Here is a 23,909-nt window from a genome sequence, read left to right as displayed (position 1 = left end):
ATATACAGTATACAGTAATTACATAGATAAAATTGGGCTGGGCATAACATTTTCAATAGATGGTTCTGCAAAAAACGGAACGGAAACGGAAGACATACGGATGCATTTCCGTATGTGTTCCGTTTTTTGGCGGACCCATTGACTTGAATGGAGCCACGGAATGTGATTTGCGGGCAATAATAGGACATGTTCTATGTTAAAACGGAACGGAAATACGGAAACGGAATGCATACGGAGTACATTCCGTTTTTTTTTGCGGAACTATTGAAATGAATGGTTCCGTATACGGAACGCAAAAAACGGCCAGTAAACGGGGAAAAAAAAAACGGCCGTGTGCAGGAGGCCTAACTGGAAGCTTTCAGAAATTCCCCTATTTTCTGGATCCTTTTAGAGTTTGGATTAAAAACAGTAATGCATAATCCGCATCAAAATGCTTGGTATAAGGTAGAAAAATGCAGTATATCAGTAGGGTTATGGGGCCTTCACGCGCTGCAGATTTTGTTGCAGAATTTTCCACAACTGAAAATCAGTTCCATTCACCTGAATGGGACTTGCAGAAATCCATGTGCTTGCCTCCCTATTGAAATGAATAAAACTGATCTTCAGTCGTGGAAAATTCTGCAACAAAATCCATGGTGTGTAAGCCACTTTTTCAAAATGTTACCTTTGTAGGAGGAGATTTTAGAGGTGATATAGCAATTTTGTTGGATGTCGGAGCGGAAGACTCCACAGATGTCCCAACGACTCCTCCGCTTTCAGTAATTGTGATGGCTTTGGTTGCACCTCCAGAATTACAATGAGTAAGCACCCTGCCTGCAAAGGAAATGGAAAAGGAAGTGTGTGCCAAAATTTTACCAAAATTCTGGAGCAAAGTAAGCCAGCATAAGAAACTGTGATACATCTTGTCTGGTCTAAGTTCACACTGCCTACATCTTAGATGGTATTAGTATATCTGCACCAATGTTTCATGTTCAGCACAACCAACATCCCACTTAGGCTCCATTCACACATCCGCAATTCCATTCCGCATTTTGTGGAACGGAATAGCGGACCCATACATTTCTATGGGGCCGCACGACGTGCGGTCCCGAACGGAATTGCGGACCCGCACTTCCGGGTACGCAATTCCGATCCTGAAAAAAATAGAACATGTCCTATTCTTGTCCGCAATAGCGGACAAGAATAGGCATATTCTCTTAGTGCCGCAAAACACACACGGATGTGTGAATGGACCCTTACAGTAAGTATTGCATCAAAAGAATATGAAGAGTAAAAAATTCATAAAATAAAAAAGGCTCACACCCTTCACATCTTTTTGTGTTTTATAATATGTACATATGTGAAATAAACACAAAAAAATCATAGCAACTACTCTGACTACCGATTTTATTAGCAATAGGCCCAAGACAATGCTGGTATCGTACCTGTAAATACTGAAGTTGATTGAGTAGTCTGTCCAGAACCAATGGGTTTACTGTTAGATGGTTTTGCAATGATCAGCTTGGTGATAACTGCACCAGATGATGTTGACAAAGGAACTTTCTTGGCAATCTAAACAATAAAACACATAAAAACAGACAAATACTAATAAAAATACAGTGATAAAGTTACTTTCTAACATTTAACCATTTAAACCACCTGCTAACTTTTTAAAGAGGTAATCCTGAAAAAGATACTGTGATGGACCATGTGATGAGCACAGTGACGTCACCAAAGGTCCTTTTCCTCCCAGGTCCTCAAAGAAGAAGAATGAAGACGAGCCGGGCTTCACGAACAAGTGGATGAGGTGATTTTAATTTTAACCCCTCCATCCCTCATTTACTAAGCATTCTGTATTAAGAATGCTATTATTTTCCCTTATAACCATGTTATAAGGGAAAATAATAAAGATCGGGTCCCCATCCCAATAGTCACCTAGCAACCATGCGTGAAAAATCGCACCGCATCCGCACTTGCTTGCGATTTTCACGCAGCCCCATTCACTTCTATGGGGCCTGCGTTGCGTGAAAAACGCACAATATAGAACATGCTGCAATTTTCACGCAATGAACAAGTGATGCGTGAAAATCGCACAGCCCCATAGAAATGAATGGGTCCGGATTCAGTGCGGGGGCAATGCGTTCACCTCACGCATTGCACCCGCGGGCAAATCTCGCCCGTGTGAAAGAGGCCTTAGTGTCTTTAAAAGGGGTTGTCCAGCAGAAAATATTTTTTAGGGTGGGTAAAAAAAGAAGCGATATTCACTGCAGCTATTCCCTGTTGTTCCCGTTCCAATGCTTAAACGGGATTTCTTTTTTTTTTTTTTTTTTTATTTCATCTTCCCTCTCTTGATGTGAATAACAACATTTGCATCGATATTATTAAATCTTGCCTAGCAGGCTATCGCTGACCTGCATGCAGAGCCTGACGGTGCCTGACTGTGCAGGCGCAGCTGGCCTGGTTAGAACGTCAGGGTATTATTCTATGCTCTCACAGTGCAGAGAGATTCATTCTCGAGCATGCGCTGTGGTGATGGACCGCAGGGGACAGGCTCTGATTGTTTCGTCAGTGATGACTATCTTATTTTACATAATCTCCCTAACACGTGTTGGGACTTTGTATATTTTTATTTACATTTGGTCCTAGGACCATAGGTGTCCCTAGGTTAACACGTGTTACTAATATAGTTTAAAATTTAACGTTTATTACATGTCCATAAAAAACTAGAACTCTATAGTTAAAAGTATCAGCGTTTGCCTGCTTTGTGTATATAGATGATTATAAGGGGTCTATTCTTTGTAAACCACTAGAGGGCACTCTTCACTAGTATATGTTAGATTCTCTATCTAAAGCTTATAGTGTAGTCTGTGCTCACTCGATGCGCTCTGTTATCCCACAGAACGCTAGCTGCTCACTGTGATGTGCCTTGTGGAATGCATACTTTAAAATTTATCCATTAGGCCCCTATCATTATTGATCTTACGCTGGCTAAATTCACTAAACACACTTGCTGCCCCCCGACATGTTTCGCCAAGCACTTGGCGTCTTCAGGGGTTTGGGCAATGAAGTCACTGCCCAAACCCCTGAAGACGCCAAGTGCTTGGCGAAACATGTCGGGGGGCAGCAAGTGTGTTTAGTGAATTTAGCCAGCGTAAGATCAATAATGATAGGGGCCTAATGGATATATTTTAAAGTATGTATTCCACAAGGCACATCACAGTGAGCAGCTAGCGTTCTGTGGGATAACAGAGCGCATCGAGTGAGCACAGACTACACTATAAGCTTTAGATAGAGAATCTAACATATACTAGTGAAGAGTGCCCTCTAGTGGTTTACAAAGAATAGACCCCTTATAATCATCTATATACACAAAGCAGGCAAACGCTGATACTTTTAACTATAGAGTTCTAGTTTTTTATGGACATGTAATAAACGTTAAATTTTAAACTATATTAGTAACACGTGTTAACCTAGGATCACCTATGGTCCTAGGGTCAGTGATGACTGACACGTTGATTGTGGGTTTTAACCAGGCTAGGGTCAGGTGCATAATGTACAGCACGTGATCCAGGAAGCGTAGCGCTGGCCCAGTAGGCAAAAAAAAACAAAAAACATTCTGAAGACCCCTTTGAGAGGTCCCCGCTGCTCTCTGCACACAGGACACCAGAAGATGCTTGCTTAGCCAATCACCTGATGCAGAAGTCGCCCACCTCTGCCAGTGACTGGCTGAGCAGGCATCTCCTAGGCTTTCCTGTATGCTGACATGTCAGGGGTGTTATGTGGTATTGCTTCTTATATTTTTTTGTATAACCTCTGATCACTTTATACTCCACAAGGCAACCCCTTTATAAGAAATCTGTTATGTGTGCGCACATAATGGGGAGGACTCCAGGAAATGGGGGCAAGTATCTACATTCAAATTAGAGATCTGGAGTCAGCGGCGGCAGTACTACTCATGTAGTTCTGTACTTAAAAGGGGTTGTCTCATCTGGACATTTATGGCTTAATCAATAGGATATAATAAAAGTCCGATAGGAGCGGGTCCCACCTCTGAGACGTGCTCCTACAGTGAATGGCATGTGCAGCTTTCTCCATTCACTTCGAACACTGATCCTGGAGATAGGAGTGGGTTCCAGAGGTGGGACCAACACCTATCGGACACTAATGGCACATCCTATCACTTTTGGCACAAAATGTCCAAAAAGGAAAACCCCTTTAATAGACTTGTGGAACCTGACAGATTCCCTTTAGGCTGCATTCACACGTCCGTGGTGTGTTGCGGACCCGCAACACACCAGCCCGGCACCCCCATAGAAATGCCTATTCTTGTCCGCAAGCTGCAGACAAGAATAGGACATGCTCTATCTTTTTGAGGAGCTGCGGACCCAAAGATCGGGGCCGCGCAACGCAAATGCGGACAGCACACTGTGTGCTGTCCGCATCCATTCCGTCCCCATAGAGAATGAATGGGTCCGCACCCGTTCCGCAAAATTGCGGAACGAATGCGGACCCATTTTGCGGACGTGTGAATGGAGCCTTAAAGAAACATCTGAGAAAGCAGGCAGCGGGGGGGGGTTGCTGCAACTGCCACCTGTCAACAGATAATCATGTAACTATAGCCGGGAAAGTAGGGATTAAATAAAAGGACCATAATTAGCAAGCTACATAAAATTCTCAATGATCTCAGAATAGACAAAACTAGGTGCCCGCAGCAGCCAATCGCTGCCTTCCTCAGTAATAGTCACAACGTAGTGAATGTTTATCATCAGAGACAGACGAAGCACAAAGCAGATGATCACCATGGATCAGGCACCCCTAGCAAACGGCGGGTACCTAATATACAGTATGACATGGTGGTCATTCAGATGACAGAGTGGTAGATGGTTCTGGATTACAAAGTGTAAGGACTCATGCACATGAACGATGTTTGGGGCCACAAAATATGCGTACAGCACTCCGTTGCTGTGTTTCGTGGCTCTGGAAAAAAGTAGAACATGCCCTATTCTTGTCCGTTTTGCAGACAAGAATAGGCATTTCTATTATGGGTGGTCCGTTCCGTAAATGGCAGAACGCACATGGGTGGCATCCGTGTTTTGCAGATCCGCAATTTGTGGAAAGCAAAACACGTCGCGGTCACGTGCATGAGCCTTAAGTCAGTGAGGGGATCCCGTCTATAATGTTCATATACAGGGCATATGGACATGACACAGGGGATCCACAAACCACCATTTAGATCCATCCCAGCAGTTTCTGGAGACACTGCATGTAATTGAAAAGAAAGGCTACCTTCAGATGGAGCATTTTGGGAGGGGATTTCAGCGCAGATTTGGTGCCGGAAACTGGGCCGAATCTGCGGGGTTCAGTGCCACAGTTCATGCGGCCGAGGGTTTTGCTGCTCAGTTTACAGGTCCATTCTTTGTGCGGTTACCATGCAAATCTGCAAAGGGTCGCGGTTTAGCTCCATTTAATTGAGCTAGAACTAGAGCAGGTCCGCGCGAAAACCCACAGAGCAGTAGTTTCTGCCATGGGATACCTACCCTAAGAACACTATGATAAAGAAGATGCCCACAACACAGAGCAGTAGTTTCTGCCATGGGATACCTACCCTAAGAACACTATGATAAAGAAGGTGCCCACAGCACAGAGCAGTAGTTTCTGCCATGGGATACCTACCCTAAGAACACTATGATAAAGAAGGTGCCCACAACACAGAGCAGTAGTTTCTGCCATGGGATACCTACCCTAAGAACACTATGATAAGGAAGATGCCCACAGCACAGAGCAGTAGTTTCTGCCATGGGATACCTACCCTAAGAACACTATGATAAGGAAGATGCCATTCTGTTATAGGTTACCTGCACATTCTGGATCTGCTGGCCCTGAAGGGAAGACTTGGCAGCAGTACTGAGCAGCTGTGAGGACGTCAATGAAGACATGCCACCTTGACCTCCTATAGTGACCAGCTTGATCTGCTGCGGTGTCCCTTTTGAATCCACCAGCTGGCCTTGTGCTCCTTTTTGCGTGGCCGACACTGCGTTCTGTGGAATGAAGACAATCGGATTGCTTCCTTTCCCCAGAGTCGTCAAATACACCTTCTCCTGTGTTATCATCCGACCGCCGGCCGTCAGCTCAGACGCCTTGTTAAGGATCACTTGCCCAGACAGAGGGGTCCCCAACTTGTGTATGCCGCTCTGCAGGACAGTCTTCATGGCAGCGGCCGATGGTCCAGGACTGGGCTTCGACGCCACGCTTACCACCGCCGTCAGGTGACTGCCATGATTACTGGAGCTGGTAAAGGCTTCCTTAACCAAGGACGTAGCAATGCATTCTCCACTGCTGCTCACTTCCACGATTTCTTCCAGGTCGGTTTCCATGGGCACTTCTTCGGCCATGGGAGAGGTGACGGTGATGGCTTCAATGCTGTCTTCGTCCACTACGGACATGCCCGTCTCCATGATCTCATCCGGTAGAGCACTGTTCACCTCTGCAGACACCACACTCATGCTTAATATCTAATGAGGACCTCCAAAGATTCTGAAAACATCGGTAAGACATATCCTTCTAGGAGGTCTCTAGTCAGTCTTCATGGCCTGCAACACAGCAAGACATAGACAATGTGGAGAGAGATCTGCCAGCCTGGGATCACCGGCTGACGTGACACTTAGACGACAACCATCAGATTTGAAACTGTGCGCTCCCAGCTCCTGTCTGCATTACCTCCAGGAAGTGAGCAAGTTGTCTACAGGCGGGAACGACATCAGGCACCGTCCCTGAGCTCTGCATACGGCGCCGTACAGGATTGTTATGGTGACACTGCCTCAGCAGCTGGGCGGTAGATCGTAAAGGGCGCTCTTTTCCAGCCGGTGCCCAACGACACCTCTCGGGGACTCAGCAACCAGTACTGCGCATGCGCCCGAAGGTCGCGTCATCGCGTCATCAGTAATTGCAAAGCGACACGACTGGCGCTTGCGCATGCGTGCTTAACTCGGCGGGATTACGTTACAACCTGAGTTCTTCTTGCTTGTTTGACTTAGCGGGTGCGTGTATTCGGTGCGGAGTGCTGAGAGGAGCAGTAGTGTAGTATAGAGACAACTGAAGTGGCTAAGAAGCGAGAAATGTAGGAGATTCCAGTAATAGCACCGCATCTGTCTACAGGTTGTGTGTGGTATTGCAGCTAAGCCAAATTCACTTCAGTGGAGCGAAGTGGCACCAGACACAACACAGGGACTGGTGCCATGCTGACAAGAAACGGATGTGCTTTTTAGACCACTTTGCTGAGGAGAAATCCTCTGCAGTCGCCATTTCTAGTGTACGGCTAGTTTCTGAGAACTTATAGATATGTAGGAATTTAGACGCAGTGGCGTAACTAGAAATGATTGGGCCCCACAGCAAATTTGTTAAAGAGGAACTTTCACGAAAAAAACATGTATAGAAACAGTTACATTATCTAACAGTGCGGCCCCCAGTGATGTATTTCCGATTCTGATTTTTTCCGAGGAAACCCCCGCCCTCTTTAGTCCGCTGTGGTCTCCGGTAGTTCTGGCGCCTCATATGCTAATGAGGCGATTTGGTTCGAGTAGGCGGGGACTAGAATTTGTAAAGGGCGCGGTTTTCTTCTCCCTGGCTAAGAGTGCATCCAAACAGAGCGCCGCACTCTTAGCCAGGGAGAAGGAGCTCAAGTTCTCGCGAGAACTTGAGCTTTTACACATCCTGAGGCGTACGCCATCTTGGAGTCCCCAGCACCCCTCCCCCCAGAAACTTCTTTGCCACCCTTTCCCCCCCCCCCCCCCCCCCCCCCAAAAAAAAATTATTCTTTCCACCACTTAAAATGTTCGTACGGGAGTGCTCTTTCCGAAATGGGGTCACTTCTTGGGGTTTGTCATTTCTGGGGATCTCAGGAAATCTTTCAATTACGACATGGCAGCTAAAATCCATGTCTGCCAATTCAGGCCTATGAAAACCATATTTTGCACTTTTCTTCTAGAGGCCTGCTGTGCGCCAATACAGCAGGCTATGAGCACATATGGGGGGTTTGCCAAATGAGGAACATATACTGGGGTGCATTTTCTCCTTTAACCCCTTGTGAAAGTGAAAAATTTGGGTCTGCTAGTAATTTTTCATTTTTACAAATGTGTGCTTTGAAATGCTTCTCTCAAGTAATTCTGCCTTCTGTGAGACACCTGTTTGCTAAAAAGTACCTTTTCCACCACTTCAAATGTTCGTACGGGAGTGCTATTTCCGAAATGGGGTCACTTGGGGTTTGTCATTTCTGGGGATCTCAGGAAATTTTTTCAATACGACATGGCAGTTAAAATCCATGTCTGCCAATTTAGGCCTGCAAAAAACATATTTTGCACTTTGCCTCTAGAGGCCTGCTGTGCTCCAAAACAGAAGTCTATGAGCACATATGGGGGGTTTGCCAAATGAGGAACATATACTGGGGTGCATTTTCTTCTTTAACCCCTTGTGAAAGTGAAAAATTTGGGTCTGCTAGTAATTTTTCATTTTTACAAATGTGTGCTTTGAAATGCTTCTCTCAAGTAATTCTGCCTTCTGTGAGACACCTGTTTGCTAAAAAAGTACCCTTTCCACCACTTAAAATGTTCGTACGGGGGTGCTGTTTCAGAAATGGGGTCACTTCTTGGGGTTTGTAATTTCTGGTGATCTCAGGAACATTTTTAAATGCGACATGGCAGCTAAAATCCATGTCTGCTAATTCAGGCCTGCAAAAAACATATTTTGCACTTTGCCTCTAGAGGCCTGCTGTGCGCCAATAGAGCAGGCTACGAGCACATATGGGGTGTTCGCAAAATGGGGAGAAGATGGGGAACATATACTGGAGTGCATTTTCTCCTTTAACCCCTTGTGAAAGTGAAAAATTTGGGTCTGCTAGTAATTTTTCATTTTTACAAATGTGTGCTTTGAAATGCTTCTCTCAAGTAATTCTGCCTTCTGTGAGACACCTGTTTGCTAAAAAGTACCTTTTCCACACTTAAAATGTTCGTACAAGAGTGCTCTTTCCAAAATGGGGTCACTTGTTGGGGATTTTCATTTCTGGGGACCTCAGGAAATTTTTTCAATGCGACATGGCAGCTAAAATCCATGTCTGCCAATTCAGGCCTATGAAAACCATATTTTGCACTTTTCTTCTAGAGGCCTGCTGTGCGCCAATAGAGCAGGCTACAAGCACATATGGGGTGTTTGCAAAACGGGGAACATATACTGGGGTGCATTTTCTCCTTTCTTATATTTACATTTGGCCACTAGGACCATAGGTGACCCTGAGCTTACACGTGTTAATAATTATAAAATATAACATTTATTACTTGTCCTTAAAATTAACTTATTTAGAACTCTACAATTAAAATTATCAGCAAAGTCTGCCTGCCTTGTATTTATAATGGCAACAATGTGTCTGATTATTGAGTTCGTACATGTCTGCTAAGTCTACTTTCACACTTGCGGCAGGACGGATCCGACATGCTGTTCACCATGTCGGATCCGTCCTGCGGCTATTTTGCCGTGCCTCCGGACCGCCGCTCCGTCCCCATTGACTATAATGGGGACGGGGGCGGAGCTCCGGCGCAGCATGGCGGTGCACGGCGAAAGGCCACCGGACTAAAATTACTGCATGTCAGGTTTTTTAGTCCAGCGGCTTTCGCCGTGCTGCGCCGGAGCTCCGCCCCCGTCCCCATTATAGTCAATAGGGATGGAGCGGCGGTCCGGAGGCACGGCGAAATAGCCGCAGGACGGATCCGACATGGTGAACAGCATGTCGGATCCGTCCTGCCGCAAGTGTGAAAGTAACCCTAATTCAGGCCTGCAAAAAATATATTTTGCACTTTGCCTCTAGAGGCCTGCTGTGCGCCAATAGAGCAGGCTAAGAGCACATATGGGGTGTTCGCAAAATGGGGAGAAGATGGGGAACATATACTGGAGTGCATTTTTTCTTTAACCCCTTGTGAAAGTGAAAAATTTGGGTCTGCTAGTAATTTTTCATTTTTACAAATGTGTGCTTTGAAATGCTTCTCTCAAGTAATTCTGCCTTCTGTGAGACACCTGTTTGCTAAAAAGTACCCTTTCCACACTTAAAATGTTCGTACAAGAGTGCTCTTTCCAAAATGGGGTCACTTCTTGGGGATTTTCATTTCTGGGGACCTCAGGAAATTTTTTCAATGCGACATGGCAGCTAAAATCCATGTCTGCCAATTCAGGCCTATGAAAACCATATTTTTCACTTTTCTTCTAGAGGCCTGCTGTGCGCCAATACAGCAGGATATGAGCACATATAGGGGGTTCGCAAAATAGGGAACATATACTGGGGTGCATTTTCTCCATTAACCCCTTGTGAAAGTGAAAAATTTGGGTCTGCTAGTAATTTTTCATTTTTACAAATCTGTGCTTTGAAATGCTTGTCTCAAGTAATTCTGCCTTCTCTGAGACACCTGTTTGCTAAAAATTGCCCTTTCCACCACTTAAAATGTTTGTATGGGGGTGCTGTTTCTGAAATGAGGTCACTTGTTGGGGTCTTTCATTTCTGGGGACCTCAGGAAATTTTTTAAATGCGACATGGCAGCTAAAATCCATGCCTGCCAATTCAGGCCTGCAAAAAACATTTTGCACTTTGCCTCCAGAGGCCTACTGTGCGCCAATACAGCAGGCTACGAGCACATATGGGGTGTTCGCCAAATGGGGAACATATACTGGGGTGCATTTTCTCCTTTAACCCCTTGTGAAAGTGAAAAATTTGGGTCTGCTACTAATTTTTCATTTTTACAAATGTGTGCTTTGAAATGCTTCTCGCAAGTAATTCTGCCTTCTGTGAGACACCTTTTTGCTAAAAAAAGTACCCTTTCCACCACTTCAAATGGAGTACAGGAGTGTTCTTTCCGAAATGGGGTCACTTCTTGGGGTCTGTCATTTCTGGTGATCTCAGGAACATTTTTAAATGCGACATGGCAGCTAAAATCCATGTCTGCCAATTCAGGCCTGCAAAAACCATATTTTCAACTTTGCCTCTAGAGGCCTGCTGTGTGCCCATACAGCAGGCTACAAGCACATATGGGGTGTTTGCAAAATGGGGAACATATACTGGGGTGCATTTTCTCTTTTAACCCCTTGTGAAAGTGAAAAATTGGGGTCTGTTAGTAATTTTTATAAATTTGTGCTTTGAAATGCTTCTCTCAAGTAATTCTGCCTTCTGTTAGATGCCTGTTTGTTAAATAAGTACCCTTTCCACCACTTAAAATGTTCACACAGGGGTGCTCTTTCTGAAATGGGGTCACTTCTTGAGGTTTTTTATTTCTGGGGACCTCAGGAATTTATTTAATGCGGCATGTCACCTAAAATCCTGCCAATTCAGGTTAGCTAAATCTATATTTAGCTGTTTGAATCTAGAGCCCTGCATTGCGCCCATACATCATTTTTTGAGCACATATGTTAGCCCTTGTGAAAGTGAAAAATGAGGGTGTAAAGCAACTTTTTCTGGAAAAAAATTGTAATTTTTCATTTTCACAGCCAATTCCATGAATCATCTTTGAGAACAAAGTTCTCACTACACATCTTGAAATGTTCCTTGAGAGGTGTAGTTTCCAGAATGGGGTCACTTTTCAGGGGTTTTCACTCTAGGGGTACCTCAGAGTGTCTTCATATGCAACATAGCTCCTAAAAGCCAATCCTGCAAAATCTGTCCTCCAAAAGCCTCCTATGGCGCTACTTCCCTTTTGAACCCTGCCCTGCGCCCATATATCATTTTTTGAGCACATATGGGGTGTTGGTTCATTCAAGGGGAAATAGGGAACAAAATGTGGAGTGCATTTTGGTCTGTTACCTGTTGTGAAAGTGAAAAATGTGGGTGTAAGGCAACTTTTTCTGTAAAAGAAAAATTATTTTTTATTTTCACAGCCAAGCGTTTCCTAATTCTGTGAAACGCCTGATGGGTCAAAGTGCTCACTACACACCTTGAAATATTCTTTGAGGGGTGTAGTTTCCGGAATGGGGTCACTTTTTGGGGGTTTCCACTCTAGGGCCACCTCAGGGTGTCTTCATATGCTTCATAGCTCCCAATTACCATTCTAGCTAAATCCGCTCTCCAAAAGCCCTATGGTGCTCCTTCCACTCTGAAGCCTGCTGTGCGCCCATACATCAGTTTCTGAGCACACATGGGGTGTTTCTGTAAACTCCAGATTCAGGGTAATAGATCTTTAACTTTGTTTGGCTGCTAACCCTTGATGTGCTGCAGAAAAAATAGAATAAAATTTAGAATCTCCTAAAAAAAGGGTAATTTCATTCCCATTTTCATTCAATTCTTGTGGGGCACCTTAACCCCTTAAGGACCGGGCTCATTTTCACTTTAAGGACCAGGCCATTTTTTGCAAATCTGACCAGTGTCACTTTAAGTGCTCATAACTTTAAAACGCTTTGACTTATCCAGGCCATTCTGAGATTGTTTTTTCGTCACATATTGTACTTCATGACACTGGTAAAATGAAGTCAAAAAAATTATTTTTTTTGCACAAAAAAATACCTAATTTACCAGAAATTTGAAAAATATTAGCAAATTTCAAAGTTTCAGTTTCTCTACTTCTGTAATACATAGTAATACCCCAAAAAATTGTGATGACTTTACATTCCCCATATGTCTACTTCATGTTTGAATTGTTTTGGGAATGATATTTTATTTTTTGGGGATGTTATAAGGCTTAGAAGTTTAGAAGCAAATCTTGAAATTTTTCAGAAATTTACAAAAACTCAATTTTTAGCGACCAGTTCAGGTCTGAAGTCACTTTGCGAGGCTTACATAATAGAAACCACCCAAAAATGACCCCATCTAAGAAACTACACCCCTCAAGGTATTCAAAACTGATTTTGCATACATTGTTAACCCTTTAGGTGTTGCACAAGAGTTATTGGCAAATGGGGAGGAAATTTGCGAATTTCATATTTTTGTCAAATTTTTCATTTTAACCCATTTTTTCCACTAACAAAGCAAGGGTTAACAGCCAAACAAGATTGTATCTTTATTGCCCTGACTCTGCCGTTTACAGAAACACCCAATATGTGACCGTAAACTACTGTACGGCCACACAGCGGGGCGTAGAGTGAAAGGTGCGCCGTTTGGTTTTTGGAAGGCTGATTTTTATGGACTGGTTTTTTGACACCATGTCCCATTTGAAGCCCCCTGATGCACCCCTAGAGGAGAAACTCCCTAAAAGTGACCCCATCTAAGAAACTACACCCCTCAAGGTATTCAAAACTGATTTTACATACGTCGTTAACCCTTTAGGTGTTGCACAAGAGTTATTGGCAAATGGGGATGAAATTTGAGAATATCATTTTTTTACCTAATTTTCAATTTTAACCCATTTTTTCCACTAACAAAGCAAGGGTTAACAGCCAAACAAGATTGTATCTTTATTGCCCTGACTCTGCCGTTTACAGAAACACCCCATATGTGGCCGTAAACTACTGAGTGAAAGGTGCGCGGTTTGGTTTTTGGAAGCCAGATTTTGCTGGACTGGTTTTTTGACACCATGTCCCATTTGAAGCCCCCCTGATGCACCCCTAGATTAGAAATTCCATAAAAGTGACCCCATCTAAGAAACTACACCCCTCAAGCTATTCAAAACTGATTTTACAAACTTTGTTAACCCTTTAGGTGTTGCACAAGATTTAATGGAAAATAGAGACACAATTTCAAAATTTCACATTTTTGGCAGATTTTCCATTTTAATATTTTTTTTCCAGTTACAAAGCAAGGGTTAACAGCCAAACAAAACTCAATATTTATGGCCCTTATTCTGTAGTTTACAGAAACACCCCATATGTGGTCGTAAACTGCTGTACGGGCACACGGCAGGGTGCAGAAGGAAAGGAATTCCATACGGTTTTTGAAAGGCAGGTTTTGCTGGACTGTTTTTTTTGACACCATGTCCCATTTGAAGCCCCCCTGATGCACCCCTAGAGTAAAAACTCCAAAAAAGTGACTCCATTTTAGAAACTACGGGATAGGGTGGCAGTTTTGTTGGTACTAGTTTAGGGTACATATGATTTTTGGTTGCTCTATATTACACTTTTTGTGCAGCAAGGTAACAAGAAATAGCTTTTTTGGCACGTTTTTTTTTTTTGTTATTTACAACATTCATCTGACAGGTTAGATCATGTGGTATTTTTATAGAGCAGGTTGTCGCGGACGCGGCGATACCTAATATGTATACATTTTTTTTTATTTATGTAAGTTTTATACAATAACTTCATTTTTAAAACCAAAAAAATGTTTTAGTGTCTCCATATTCTAAGAGCCATAGTTTTTTCAGTTTTTGGGCGATTATCTTGAGTAGGGTCTCATTTTTTGCGGGATGAGATGACGGTTTGATTGGCACTATTTTGGGGTGCATATGACTTTTTGATCGCTTGCTATTACACTTTTTGTGACGTAAGATGGCAAAAAATGGCTTTTTTTACACTGTTTTTATTTTTATTTTTTTACGGTGGTCATCTGAGGGGTTAGGTCATGTGATATTTTTATAGAGCCGGTCGATACGGACGCGGCGATACCTAATATGTATACTTTTTTTTTATTTATGTAAGTTTTACAGAATGAGTTCATTTTTGAAAAAAAAAAAAATCATGTTTTAGTGTCTCCATATTCTAAGAGCCATAGTTTTTTCAGCTTTTGGGCGATTATCTTGAGTAGGGTCTCATTTTTTGCGGGATGAGATGACGGTTTGATTGGTACTATTTTGGCGTACATGCGACTTTTTTGATCACTTTTATTACCTTTTTTGGGAAGTAAGGTGGGCAAAATTTCAATTTTCTCATAGTTTTTATTTTTTTATTTTTATGGCGTTCACCGTGCGGGGAAAGTAACATGACCATTTTAAAGATCAGGTCGTTACGGACGCGGCGATACCTAATATGTGTAGTTTATTTTATTTTTTTAATTTTTATTCAGTGATAAATGTTTTTTTTTTTATATATTGTTCTGTACTGTATTTTACTTACACTGAACAGATCTGTGCTTTTAGCACAGATCTGTTCAGCACCATGGACAGCAGGACGCCTGAGAGGCGTCCTGTTGCCATGGGAACCTTCCCCGTCTGCTCAGAACTTCGCAGACGGGGAAGGGTAAGCACAGGGCTGAGGGGGGCTCTCTGGGGGCTCTCTCCCTCTTCATCGGGGGGCTGCAAAGGCACAGCAGCCCCCCGATGGAGAGGGAGGGAGCTCCCTGACCGATGACAGTTAACTTTTTCCATACCGCGGTCCGTACGGACCGCGGTATGGAAAGGGTTAAACGGCTGACATCTTCACAGATGTCAGCCGTTTATACCAGGGTGCCAGCAATGTGCTGGCACCCTGGTACAACCACTAGAAGCCAACGATCGTTCATGGGGAGGCGGGCGGGGGATCGCGATCCCGCCTGCCGCACCGCCCGCCTCCCGCAACGCCCCCACCGCCTGCAGGGGTGCAGGGGGGGGGGGGTGAAAAATATTTATTTTAGCCACTCTAAAGTTTCTGATCCCCGCGGTCAGGGACCGCGGCGATCAGAAACTGCAAAAAGCGCAGCAAACCGCAGGTCTGAATTGACCTGCGGTTTGCTGCGATCGCCGATACGGGGGGGGTCAAATGACCCCCCCCCTGCATTGTTACGGGATGCCGGCTGAATGATTTCAGCCGAAATCCCGTTCCAATTAACCCCTGGGGCGCCGGAATACAGATTTTAAGTCAGGACGTACCGGTACGTCCTGGGTCCTTAAGGACTCGGGAAATAGGGCGTACCGGTACGTCCTAGGTCCTTAAGGGGTTAAGGGTTAACAAAGTTTGTAAAATCTGTTTTGAATAGCCTGAGGGGTGTAGTTTCTAAAATGGGGTGATTTATGGGTGGTTTCTAATATGTAAGCCTCGGAAAGTGACTTTATAACTGAACTGGTCATGAAAAAATTGTGGTTTGGAAATGTTCTTAAAAATTTTAAGATTTGCTTCTAAACTTATAATCCTTCTAACGTCCCCAAAAAAATAAAATGTCATTTTCAAAATTATCTAAACATGAAGTAGACATATGAGGAATGTAAGGTAATAACTATTTGTGGAGGTATTACTATCTATTAAAAAAAAGTAGAGACATTGAAATTTGGAAATTTGCTAATTTTTCAATATTTTTTTTAATAAATTTGGTATTTTTTTATAAATAAAAATGAATTTTTTTTTACTCCATTTTACCACTGTCTTGAAGTACAATATGTGACTAGAAAACAATCTCAGAATGGCCTGGATATGTAAAAGTGTTTTAAAGTTATTACCACTTAAAGTGACACACGTCAGATTTGCTAAAAATGGCCTGGTCCTTAAAGGGTTAAACAAATGCTAGTAACCTGGGTTGAACAACACAAAGAGAATAAAACAATAGACGCCAAGTTAGGCGACTTTTTGATTAATCAGCACCCCATTTTACCAGTGTTTTACACCTTACTGAAGGTGCATAAATCCATGACTCTTCCTCCTGGTCGCCCTATAGTGGCTACTATTGATTGCATTCTGTCCCCTCCTGCGATACTCCTAGAAAAAAATATTAACCCCACTCAAGAGGTTAGCTCCATCTTACCCGAGGGACACTCAGCATTTTTTGAATGAAGTCAAATCCATGCAATTGGACACAGAATGTATTTTTGTGACATTTGATATCTGCAGTCTTTATTCTTCAATTACACACACAAAAGGGATGGAGGCTGTGAGAAGGCTGCTTAATAGGAGTCTGTATAAGGAGGAGGAGGAAAAAAAACTCTTTCTCCCCCTTTTAACTATTGTGCTGGAACAGAATTATTTTTTATTTCAGGACACTTTCTACCAACAGCAACGTGGAACTACGATGGGCTTGAAGGCCACACTGCCATATGCAAACTGCTATATGGCACAGTTCAAACAGGATTTTATCTACTCCAATCCACTATACATACAATATTGCATCTTTTGGCGCCTTTTTATCGACTATGTGTTCTTCGTATGACGGTGCGATGTTCGAACCCCATTGCAATTTACCAACTTCATTAACTCAGTGTGGCCAGAGCTACAGTTTACTTTGCATTTTGATAGCGATCAGATCTCCTTTTTTGACACGTGGGTGATCAGGGGTGAAGGCAATAAGGTTGACACTGATCTATACATCAAGGATACCGACCACAATAGCATGCTTTTTTTTATACCAGCAACCACCCCACCAACACAAAACGGTTGTTACCATATTCTCAGTGCGCAATCAGATTGAATGAAATGTCTGTTAAATTTAGAGAAAGGGGATATCCCCCACATCTGTTACAGGAACCCACATACAGCTGAAAAAAACTAAAAAGAAGCCATGTATACCCCTTGTAAAGTACCACCCATGGGTACATAAAATCAGAACGGTAATAAATAAACATTGTCACATTGTAAGTGATTCTTACCCACAATCGATGAGTTCCAAAGTCGACCTATGGTATGTTATAAGAGCGCAGAATATCCGTGATAAGATCGTAAAAGCTGACATAGGTAGTGACAAGAGAGAATTGAAACAAAAAGTTCTCGCTACCACGAGACAGGGAACTTTTCCCAGCCTTGGATGTATACATTGCTCTAGTGTCATTAAGGGCTCTTTTGTCACTCACCCAAGATCTGGGGAACATATCCCCATACGGGATTTTTTCACTTGTGACAGCAACTATGTTATATACGTTTTGAAGTGCCCATGTGGAATGAAAGACAGGTTTAGTAAATACAAATCCACTATTAGGAAAGAGAATATGTGGTTATCAGTACCGCATCATTCAGAGACACAATATATTACAATTGCTATTCCAAATCATTGAGGGTGTAGCACAGCCAAAACGAGGAGGAGACAGGAATCAGTTATTGAGGAGAAAAGAGGCATATTCGAGCCGAAGGGTTTAAACCGTAACTACGAACTCAACAGTTTTCTGTGATTTATGTTTTAAATTAAAAAATGTTTTATTTTTTTGTTCATATAAATATGGGCGGTATTCTTATATGTATATAAGTGTTTTTTCACAGTTGAAATAGCGAGAGATTCCACCGCATACCAAGACTGACAATTGTGAGGACTATGCCTATTCATTTTGTACATGTTTTTCTTTTCTTTTTTTCTTTCCTTTTGTCAAGTTGGGGGGCGTGTCTCAAGACATCACGATCATGTGATGCCTCTACCGTGTTTGGGGGTCGGGTTATTTAAGGTTCACCTGTAATGTGATTTTTACTGTTTGACAAAGACACCACGAGTGTCGAAACACATGACAGGCATATATGTGACAATAAACACAATTATTGAGAACATCTGGAAGTGAGTGCCGGCCCTTTATTGCTACAAAATAAATTATTGTCTGCTAAGGCATGGCATCCCACTCTTCTTGAAGAGCGATCCTCGGGTCATTGAGGTTCTGGGGTACAGAGTTTTGAGCCTCTACATGGCGACTCATCTGATCCCATAGGTTTTCAATGGGATTCAGGTCTGGAGAAAGTGCAGGCCACTCCATTAGAGGTACCCTAGTCTCCAGCAGCTGCTCCCTGATGATGTGACCTCAAGTAGTATGGGCTTGTTACTGTACCATTCACAAAGTGTAGGGCAGTTCTGTATTTTTGATACCATAAAAAAGTATTGCGATACTCGATACCACGCGAAAATAAAATAAAACATCAAAAAGCCTGTAAATTGTTTATTGAAGTAAACAGAAAAACCTGCACCAGATATAAGAGTTCGATATTTATTTTCACCTCTTCCACCCCCGACTTCTGTTTAGGCAAATTATTCTGGAGCATCTATTCTATCTCTTACAAACTCAACCAGCTAGAAGTTTGTATTGGAGCTTGGTGTTATGAGTTGAGCATGTGTCCCTCCCAAGACTCCCACTCTGACTGGCACTGTCTATAACCCTATGCTGCTGCCAGTGTCAGACTGTACAAGTAGGATGGGTCTGGTAGCACCCAGGTGTAATGTATTTGTACCTTTATTAGTAAACTTCTAGCAGGAATAATAAAGTAAAGAGTAGACAAGATAAGTCCTATGAAAAGAATTGTATTGAAGCGCACACTGTGCAGCCAAAGAATGGAAGTAGTTTAGTAAAAACAGAAATTACTAAAACGGAGGACTGTCATACTAGAGGAAACAGGTACTCTTTAGATAAACCCCCACCGATAAGATATTGATGATCAGGGGCGTACATAGAAATCATGGGGCTCCATAGCAAAACTCAGAATTGAGCCCCCCCCCCCCCCCCAAAAAAAAAAAGTACAATTATTGCACTAACCTACGGGCTCATCTACACGAATGTCTTTTTGTCCGCATCCAATCCACATTGTTTGCGGGTCGGATGCAGACAGTGTCCATGTTTTGCGGACTGCAAAAAGGGCTATGGCCATGTGCATAAACCCTTATAAAAACAATATGGGTACATATTATGTGCGTTGTGTTTATGTTCACATATTATGTGCGTTGTGTTTATGTTTTCACCCAGGCACCCCCCCTGACAAGAGCCTCGGAGCAGTTCATGCTCCGATGCTCTTCTTTGCCTTGCGCTAAATCGCGCAGGGCAAAGGCATTTTTTGGAGATCCGGTGACGAACCAGGCTCTCCATGGGGCTGCCAGGAAGCCTGGTGACGTCACCGGCACTGATGGACGGGCTTTAGTGTTACCCTAGCCTGTAAAATGCCTAGGGCAGCGCTAAAGCCCGCCCATCAGAGCCGGTGACGTCACCGAACACACTGCCAGGCGGAAGCTCTGAACCCGGACAACACCTTTAAGATGGCAGAACTGGTGCTAACGCCAGTCCTGCTAGAATTAGCAATGTATAGCCGACACCAACAGCTGATGGCACAGGATCAACGTTTGAGCCTGTGCCATCACTGCACTACACATCTATGTAGCAGAGCAAGAAGAGGTCTTACAATACATAATGTATGTTTGTGTATGTGTGTATATACACTGCTCAAAAAAATAAAGGGAACACAAAAATAACACATCCTAGATCTGAATTAATTAAATACTCTTCTGAAATACTTTGTTCTTTACATAGTTGAATGTGCTGACAACAAAATCACACAAAAATAAAAAAATGGAAATCAAATTTTTTAACCCATGGAGGTCTGGATTTGGAGTCACCCTCAAAATTAAAGTGGAAAAACACACTACAGGCTGATCCAACTTTGATATAATGTCCTTAAAACAAGTCAAAATGAGGCTCAGTAGTGTGTGTGGCCTCCACGTGCCTGTATGACCTCCCTACAACGCCTGTGCATGCTCCTGATGAGGTGGCGGATGGTCTCCTGAGGGATCTCTTCCCAGACCTGGACTAAAGCATCTGCCAACTCCTGGACAGTCTGTGGTGCAACGTGACGTTGGTGGATAGAGCGAGACATGATGTCCCAGATGTGCTCAATTGGATTCAGGTCTGGGGAACGGGCGGGCCAGTCCATAGCATCAATGCCTTCGTCTTGCAGGAACTGCTGACACACTCCAGCCACATGAGGTCTAGCATTGTCTTGCATTATGAGGAACCCAGGGCCAACCGCACCAGCATATGGTCTCACAAGGGGTCTGAGGATCTCATCTCGGTACCTAATGGCAGTCAGGCTACCTCTGGCAAGCACATGGAGGGCTGTGCGGCCCTCCAAAGAAATGCCACCCCACACCATTACTGACCCAATGCCAAACCGGTCATGCTGGAGGATGTTGCAGACAGCAGAACGTTCTCCACGGCGTCTCAAGACTCTGTCACGTCTGTCACATGTGCTCAGTGTGAACCTGCTTTCATCTGTGAAGAGCACAGGGCGCAAGTGGCGAATTTGCCAATATTGGTGTTCTCTGGAAAATGCCAAACGTCCTGCACGGTGTTGGGCTGTAAGCACAACCCCCACCTGTGGACGTCGGGCCCTTATATCACCCTCATGGAGTCTGTTTCTAACCGTTTGAGCAGACACATGCACATTTGTGGCCTGCTGGAGGTCATTTTGCAGGGCTCTGGCAGTGCTCCTCCTGTTCCTCCTTGCACAAAGGCGGAGGTAGCGGTCCTGCTGCTGGGTTGTTGCCCTCCTACGGCCTCCTCCACGTCTCCTGATGTACTGGCCTGTCTCCTGGTAGCGCCTCCATGCTCTGGACACTACGCTGACAGACACAGCAAACCTTCTTGCCACAGCTCGCATTGATGTGCCATCCTGGATAAGCTGCACTACCTGAGCCACTTGTGTGGTTTGTAGACTCCGTCTCATGCTACCACTAGAGTGAAAGCACCGCCAGCATTCAAAAGTGACCAAAACATCAGCCAGGAAGCATAGGAACTGAGAAGTGATCTGTGGTCACCACCTGCAGAACCACTCCTTTATTGGGGGTGTCTTGCTAATTGCCTATAATTTCCACCTGTTGTCTATCCCATTTGCACAACAGCATGTGAAATTGATTGTCACTCAGTGTTGCTTCCTAAGTGGACAGTTTGATTTCACAGAAGTGTGATTGACTTGGAGTTACATTGTGTTGTTTAAGTGTTCCTTTTATTTTTTTGAGCAGTGTATATCTCTTATATATACACACACACATATTATTACATAGATATATGCTTTAAATTCTGAGGGGGTTCAGTAACACCTACCTCCCATTGCCTTCTTAGAAATAGGCTATTAGTAATTAGGCAATGAAGGGCAGCGACTGAACCCCCCCTTCAGAATTTAAAGCATATGTCTATGGGGGGCTGCTGTGTGGTAAGCAGTGAATAGTGTTTTGTGTGTGTGTGTGTGTGTATATATATATATATATATATATATATATATAGAGAGAGAGAGAGAGAGAGAGATGATGAAAAATGGGCAGCACTCCGGTCTTGTGAAAATTCAATGATGTTTATTCACACCCCAACGCAATGCAGCATTTCAGCCCTCTCAATGGAGCCTTTGTCAAGCTAGTGAACATAGTGCTCTCAACATATTTAAATAGGTGAACCTCATCAGAGTAACATAATTACTCATTAAAAATACATTTTACAAATATCAGTATAAAACATGATTACAAAAATCATTACAGTGCATCAATATACACAGACCATCATGGTGTAAACATAGTGTATAAACAATGTGAAAACAGCTTTGGATCACGTATCCATATCCATATTACATACATAATTAGTACTGATCATCATATAAAGTGCAGCTGTGCTAAAGTGTATATCAATTATAAAAGTTAAGAGGGACAAACCCACGTCACGAAATCCCATATTGCGATCCAGTGTTGGCGTCCCCTGACAGGTACTTTGCAGGTGCCAGTGTATGTCAATAGATCACGAGATCCTGCAGCGTCCCGCGCATGCGCACAGAGCGCCCAAGGCTAGCGCTCGTACGCTGATGCCGAGACGCACCCAGGACTCGCGAGTACTCTCCACCCCCCGCGCATGCTCACTGCGCGGCCATAATCCATGTAACAATCCCAGCGGCATTAAGCGACTGCGCATGTACGGAAGATCGGGAACCAATGTTGTCACAACGTGACCATGGTAACCATACTTATACGCGGTTTAAAGGGAACAGTGGCCGCCTGGAGACGGATGATGTCTGTGGAGATATGTACACGGGAGGCTAGTCCAGTGCACAATCACCATAGTCACAGGAAACCTAAGGCTAGTAATAACCATGGTTCCAGTCACTACACCACCGCTTCCTGCGGTCATAAATGGGGGCAGTGTGGAGGCGGATGTTCAACACTGGCACACACAGCCATCTCTGGATGCATGCACCTGTGCGGAAAGAAGGACCAGGCACTCTCGTGTCACATGTCACCCACTCCTACACCCATCAACCACACTCAACCCCCCTCTGCCCCATATAAAACACCGCAAAATTCCTGGAGTAAATATCATACAATCAATTGGTCTCGAATCTTCAGTCATGGATATAAACATAAGGAGAGATCTACAAAATAAAAAATAAATACAAGAAACATATATTATGATCGCATAGAGATTTCATGTCGGGCTATGTCCTCTCAGTTGAGACAAAAATCCCCATCAAGAAAATCTGAAAGAGACAAAAGAGAAAAGGGATAAATGGAGAGCACAATCTCAACCTATACACTCTCGGACAGGAATCAGGCATCCCACTGGTGCATAGCTATGTCACCCTAAAGTCAACATTTAGTCCACGGGGTTTCAAGGTTTGTAATTGAAAAATCCAGTATAGTTCCCGCTGCTTCAGCGTCACCGACCTGTCACCCCCCCGTCGTGGCATGGCGACCTGGTCAATGACCCTGAAGCGCAGGTCCTTCTCAGTGTGTCGTGCTTCTGTGAAGTGTTTAGACACTGGCAGATCTAACCTCTTTTTCCTAAAGGAGTATCTGTGATAGTTTAGTCTTGTTTTAACGTCCAATGTAGTCTCCCCTACATATAGGAGGTGACAGGGACATTCAAGCAAGTACACTACATAGGAAGAGTCACAAGTTAGATGGTGTTTGATCATATGTCTGTCTGTGGGTGCACAAAAGAAGCCCCCCTTAACATAAGTGGGCAATTCACGCATCCATGGCAGGGGAAACAGCCTTTCCTGGATGCACCGAAATACGTGCTAAATGAGAACTTACTGGTGCCAATATCAGCACGCACAAGTTGATCTTTAATATTACGTGTGCGTCTGTATGACATCATTGGGGGATTGGCAAACTCGGGAATATTCTTGAAGTTACTGCCCAAAATGGGCCAGTGTCCCTTCAAAATGCTTCCGATTTTGTCACTCAGGGGTGAGAACCGTGTGATGAAGGGAATACGCTTTGTATCCCTTCTCTCACTTGTCCCCTTTTCCAAGAGGGTTTTTCTAGGCTGTTGCATGGCCCTCACTTTGTGCTGTTCTACCAATTTCTTTGGGTATCCTCTTTTGATGAATTTTTGACCTATTTTGGTGAGTCTATCAATAGT

The 23,909-nt window shown here is 43.7% G+C and overlaps 2 protein-coding genes across 3 annotated transcripts in view; both read right to left on the bottom strand.

Moving 5' to 3' along the window:
- The window catches only part of LIN54 (lin-54 DREAM MuvB core complex component), a 36,770-nt gene extending 29,869 nt beyond the window's left edge, over positions 1 to 6,901 (bottom strand). The window contains exons 1-4 of one of the 2 annotated variants that reach the window (XM_040418057.1): positions 6,697 to 6,901; positions 5,835 to 6,569; positions 1,425 to 1,551; positions 665 to 813 (exon numbers count right to left, since the gene is read on the bottom strand). In XM_040418057.1, the coding sequence (XP_040273991.1) occupies positions 665 to 813; positions 1,425 to 1,551; positions 5,835 to 6,482 (924 nt within the window). In that variant the 5' untranslated portion in view covers positions 6,483 to 6,569; positions 6,697 to 6,901. Of the gene's footprint in view, positions 1 to 664; positions 814 to 1,424; positions 1,552 to 5,834 lie in introns of both variants that reach the window. The other variant, XM_040418056.1, reaches the window with a different exon arrangement.
- Positions 6,902 to 23,009: 16,108 nt separating this feature from the next.
- Positions 23,010 to 23,909, bottom strand: part of LOC120990968 (TAR DNA-binding protein 43-like) — an 81,268-nt gene continuing 80,368 nt past the window's right edge. Inside the window, exons 5-6 of the mRNA XM_040419859.1 lie at positions 23,207 to 23,378; positions 23,010 to 23,019 (exon numbers count right to left, since the gene is read on the bottom strand). Of these exons, the coding sequence (XP_040275793.1) occupies positions 23,010 to 23,019; positions 23,207 to 23,378 (182 nt within the window). The remainder of the gene's footprint in view (positions 23,020 to 23,206; positions 23,379 to 23,909) is intronic.

Source organism: Bufo bufo, chromosome 2, assembly GCF_905171765.1.
Source record: "Bufo bufo chromosome 2, aBufBuf1.1, whole genome shotgun sequence".
In the NCBI taxonomy this organism is placed as follows: Eukaryota; Metazoa; Chordata; class Amphibia; order Anura; family Bufonidae; genus Bufo; species Bufo bufo.
The sequence above is the reverse complement of the archived record's forward strand: the minus strand, read 5'-3'. Positions and strand labels throughout refer to the sequence as shown.